Raw genomic sequence first — 4,878 nt, forward strand, 5'->3', positions numbered from 1 at the left:
CAAAGTTTACGTAAGATTGCTGTTCAGTTATTATAATGATCTCATTATAGACACAATGACAGCTTCCTTTTTGCTGTTTTTTTCTTGTGAAAACATAGGTTGAAACAACACAGACTGAAAAATATGAGCTCAAAAATATGTATTTGCAAAATCTCAACTTTCTTATATATTGCATTTGTTTTGTTTCTAAAGTCAATACTTATTTTTTGTTTTAAATCTCAACTTTATTTATCTCTCTGCAAAAAAAAGAATTTAAGCTTTAAAATCACTGCCAGGCGCTAGCCTTCAGACCTGGCGTTAGTAAATAAATCAATTCAAGACCCACAATAAAAGACAAAGGGGCATATTACCAAGCAATAGCGATAATTATCGCTATTGCTTGGTTAGAGACAAAAATGTACCGCTGAGCTGCGGCGCAAATAAACCTTGGTATTACCAAGGTTTATCGCAAATGCGATAAAAATCGGCCGCAATGCATGAATATCGCTGAAAAGTCAGTGATATTCATGCATTACCGAGCTAATGCTCTTAGCCATGTTATCCACCTCCCGTTGGATAACATGGCTAAGAACTGCTCAGGGCAGGTGTTAGCTTTTGGAGATATTCGCGCTTAGCGCGAATATCTCCATAAGTTGGTAATAGGAGATAGCGATGTTAGCGACTGTTTCCAGTCGCTAACATCTTGGCACGCCCACTTTGCATGTCATTAGTGATAAATATCACTGACATGCAAAGTGGGGCCCAAGATGGTCACTATCTCCTACTAGCTGTCGCCAAATGGTGTTAGCGACAGCTAGGTAATAGGGAGATAATTTTATCTCCGCTTTCTTGGCTTTTAAAGCAAAAAAAGCGGCGATAAACCCCCTTGATAATATGCCCCAAAATGACATGGCTGACTATAAATGCTTAACATAACAAAACTCAATAAAAAGTTACTGTACGAAATAAAAACTTGACCATTTTTGTTGTGAGGTGTTTATATAATGTTGATATTTTAGCCGCCTATAATTTTAGCATGCAAATGCGTTAAGTTTAAGAAATATCGCCTGGGTTGTATTTTCCCCTCAAGTACAAACAAACTGCTGTATAAAACCGTCTGTACCGATTACACGTGAGATGCAATGGAACAACTGGATACGATGCATTCGTTTGGCACAGGATGCATGCTCTTCTACAGGCGGGAGAGCTGAGAGGACCAGCGGGGTGCCCTCTCTCTCAGCCGCAGGTGCACAACCCCCCGAGTGATCTCACCGGAATCCCCCTCCCGGGGAGTTCCGGAGCTCCATGCGAGCCTATTTCTGTCCCCGTTCAGCAGAAGGCTGGCTCCTCTAACGCGTCATCGCACAGGAAGAGGCCGGAAGTGAGCTTTATAAGGTGTTTGTTGTCTTGCAGGCAGGCTCGCCCCCACGGGAGCCGGGAGAGGATATAAGGCAGGCTGGAGAGCAGGGGGGCACTCACGAGCAGCATCGGCTCCGAGAGTTACAGGCGGAGAGCAGCGCCTACTCTGAGAGATACAGCGCACGCAGCAGAGGTACAGCGCCTCCTCGGAGAGATACAGCGCCTGCTCTGAGAGATACAGCGCCTGCAGCAGAGGTACAGCGCCTACTCGGAGAGATACAGCGCCTGGAGCAGAGATACAGCGCCTACTCTGAGAGATACAGCGCCTGCAGCAGAGATACAGCGCCTACTCTGAGAGATACAGCGCCTGCAGCAGAGATACAGCGCCTACTCTGAGAGATACAGCGCCTGCAGCAGAGATACAGCGCCTACTCTGAGAGATACAGGCAGAGTAAGGAGCCTGCTGCAGAGATACAGCGTCCTGTCTGAGTGATACCGGAAGCTAGCAGCCCTGGCTGCGAGAGATACTGAGGCTCAGAGCTCCGAGCTTCGGCACTACAAGGCACGGACGGACAGACAGCTGCGTCGACTCTGAGAGTCACAGACACAACTAATCCAGATTGTACAGAGCATCCCTCGCCACTCAGAATCCTTCTTCCGTTGAAGAAGCCAAGATGATGTCCCAGAATCAGGCTGAGATGCTGAGCATGTGGTCCAGCTACCAGGAGGTGATGCCGCGGTGCACCCACCTCGCCCAGGAGCTGGCCCGGCCCACCCAGGCCGAGGCGCCTCGAAGCCGGCAGAGGAGGCCGCGGCTGGTCCGGCTCCGGACCCTGCCGGTGACCTGCGGGGAGATCCTGGAGGCGGAGGAGGAGGGCGCCTCGGCCATGGACGAGGAGAGGGCGCGGAGGTCCTTCCTGCAGTCGCTGGAGTCCCTGCGGAGGAGCACGCAGTCCCTGCACCTCCAGCAGAGGGCGCAGCTGAGCCTGGACTCGGGGGACTCGGACTGTGGCCTGTGAGAGGGGCCCCACTGATGTGACCCTCAGGAATATCTATGTGACTGTATACCCCGAGGGGCTGGCGACCCTCAACAAACTCTGTCACAATGTTTGTGAAGCCCCCCCCGAGGCCCGCGGGCCCCCAGCAACCTCCACGTCACCTCATGGAAATGACCTTGGGGCCCCAGCCCTCAAACGTATGCTTGGCCATGTGAGAATTACCCGAGGCCTTGGAGAACCCCAAGAACCCCTACCAAGCTATGAGAGAACATCTCGGGGTCTCTTCCAGCCTCCGTGGAGCCCCCCAGGGACCGCTGACCCGCACACATTTCTGGCCGACTCTGTGAAGGTCCTCAGAGACTGGTGACACCAACACCCCCCCCCCCCCACCCCCTCTGTCTGACTCTGTGGAGGCCCTCGTGGACTGGTGACCCCACCCCCTCTGTCTGACTCTGTGGAGGCCCTCGTGGACTGGTGACCCCACCACCCCCTCTGTCTGACTCTGTGGAGGCCCTCGTGGACTGGTGACCCCACCACCCCCTCTGTCTGACTCTGTGGAGGCCCTCGTGGACTGGTGACCCCACCACCCCCTCTGTCTGACTCTGTGGAGGCCCTCGTGGACTCGTGACCCCACCACCCCCTCTGTCTGACTCTGTGGAGGCCCTCGTGGACTCGTGACCCCACCACCCCCTCTGTCTGACTCTGTGGAGGCCCTCGTGGACTCGTGACCCCACCACCCCCTCTGTCTGACTCTGTGGAGGCCCTCGTGCACTGGTGACCCCCAGATTCCTCTCTAAGACTCTGTGAAGGACGTCTGACCAGGACAGCCTCCATGCCCTGCTGGCATCATGATGCCAGCAGGGGGTCTGTCACATTCAACTGAAGGAATAAGTGAATATGTCTTTGGTAAAGCACATCTCTACGACCTCCACCACCTTTAGGCGCTATTGGAGTCCACACATGTTTACCTCCCTTTTTGAGCAGGCCAGACAGCGCCCTCTCTGGCACTTCGCATGTCCTAGGCTACCAATGGGCACCTGCATAATAGACCTCCTGGCCTGGAGAGCTTTGCTTAAAATCTGAATTCTTTTTTAAAGTGATAATGTATGTGTCCTATGTGTGATTTTCTAAACTATTTTTTAAAAAGCTTAAACTTTTGTTATTTAAATATTTATGTTTTTCTTAACATGTCGCTCCTTTAGTAATGACTTTTACAGAAAGAGCTGTTGTATGACCCCAAGTTGTTCAATAAATATATTTTCCTACTACACACTGGTGTTGGATAGTTGAGTCAACGTATGCATTTTTTATGATATGAATGAGTGCTTGCTGGTGATAAACTGTAATACGTAAGTTGCATGTAAGCTAACATGACCTATATTTTACCCAACACCGAACATAAAGTTCAGTTCTGGGATGTCACGACCGTGTGGGACAACACAGAACTCTATAGAGGAGCCCCTTGGCATAGAGACATCCTTATGTATTCCAATATTCCAGGTGATCGATAACCAAGTGCGTTGCAACAGGCAGCACTTCTAGACCGGAGAACACGACCAGCTGTGCCCGGTGCAAGGAAGCACGGCTAATGCCTGGTTCACCTCTGATAGAGCATGCGTGACCCCGCCCATCAGATAGCCCAGTCTGTCTGTGCGCCTGATGAATTACAAGTCGGGATCCTAGCAGGGCGGACTCAGCCATCCATCCGTCCAAGGATGGTAAAAGGACTATGGAATAATGTTGATGTCTGCTGTTTATAGTGCCTCAAGCAGCTCCGCGCGTCTGTGGAAGTAAAGCACACTGGCGTAGTGTAGTTATTGGCAAGGCTGCTCTGAGTGCACGGACTGTCAGTCTCACTCTATGAACTACGACCTCACTCAGTTGGTGCAGTCCCACGCCATCAATCATAGCCTAACTCATTCTTATGCCATGGGCTCACTCATTTGGCGTGAATCCCACACCCAATAGTTAAAGGGGTTCTGACACACTCACTAGGTCGGATACGCATACCCAGGTACTCAATCTCTCTCACTGCGCACAGGTCACGCGTCTTGGAGCACAGAGGAAGCCACAGGGTTGAGACTTATGTCTCTGAGCATTGTGTCACTCATTCTTATTCCACAATGTCACTCATTTGGTGGGAATCCCACGCCTTGGTGCATTATCTCACTCGTGCTTACACCACGGGCTCACTCATTTGGCGCAAATCCCACACCCAATAGTTAAAGGGGTTCTGACACACTCACTAGGTCGGACACTCATACGCCGGTACACATTGTCTCTCACTTATCACAAGTCCCACTTCTTTGAGCGCAGTGGCAGTCACCGAGCCTGAGTCTCATGTGGTGGAGTACAATTCCATCTATTCTTACGCCCCAGTGTCACTCATCTGGTGGGAGGCCCACTTCTCGGTGGGTTATCTCACCCATTCTTACACCACAGTGTCACTCATCTGGCGGAACTCCCTTCCTTGTTGTGTTATCTTGCTCATCCTTACACCACAGTGTCACTCATCATGCCTTGGTGCGGTATCTCACTCATC

The 4,878-nt window shown here is 51.1% G+C and overlaps 1 protein-coding gene across 1 annotated transcript; it reads left to right on the forward strand.

Annotated features, from left to right (window-relative positions):
* The first annotated feature begins 1,968 nt into the window (after positions 1-1,968).
* On the forward strand, positions 1,969-3,606 carry LOC144826355 (uncharacterized protein C11orf96-like). The gene has a single exon (XM_078684683.1). It carries the CDS (start codon positions 2,013-2,015, stop codon positions 2,355-2,357), a length of 345 nt encoding a protein of 114 aa, XP_078540809.1. The 5' UTR covers positions 1,969-2,012; the 3' UTR covers positions 2,358-3,606.
* The last annotated feature ends 1,272 nt before the right edge of the window (positions 3,607-4,878 follow it).

The sequence above is a fragment of the Lissotriton helveticus genome, chromosome 3_2 (genome assembly GCF_964261635.1).
Source record: "Lissotriton helveticus chromosome 3_2, aLisHel1.1, whole genome shotgun sequence".
Lineage (NCBI taxonomy): Eukaryota > Metazoa > Chordata > Amphibia > Caudata > Salamandridae > Lissotriton > Lissotriton helveticus.

What these genes read in the sequence shown, in the direction of transcription:
- LOC144826355 (XM_078684683.1), top strand. Translation starts at nt 2,013, where the DNA reads ATGATGTCCCAGAATCAGGCTGAGATGCTGAGCATGTGGTCCAGCTAC.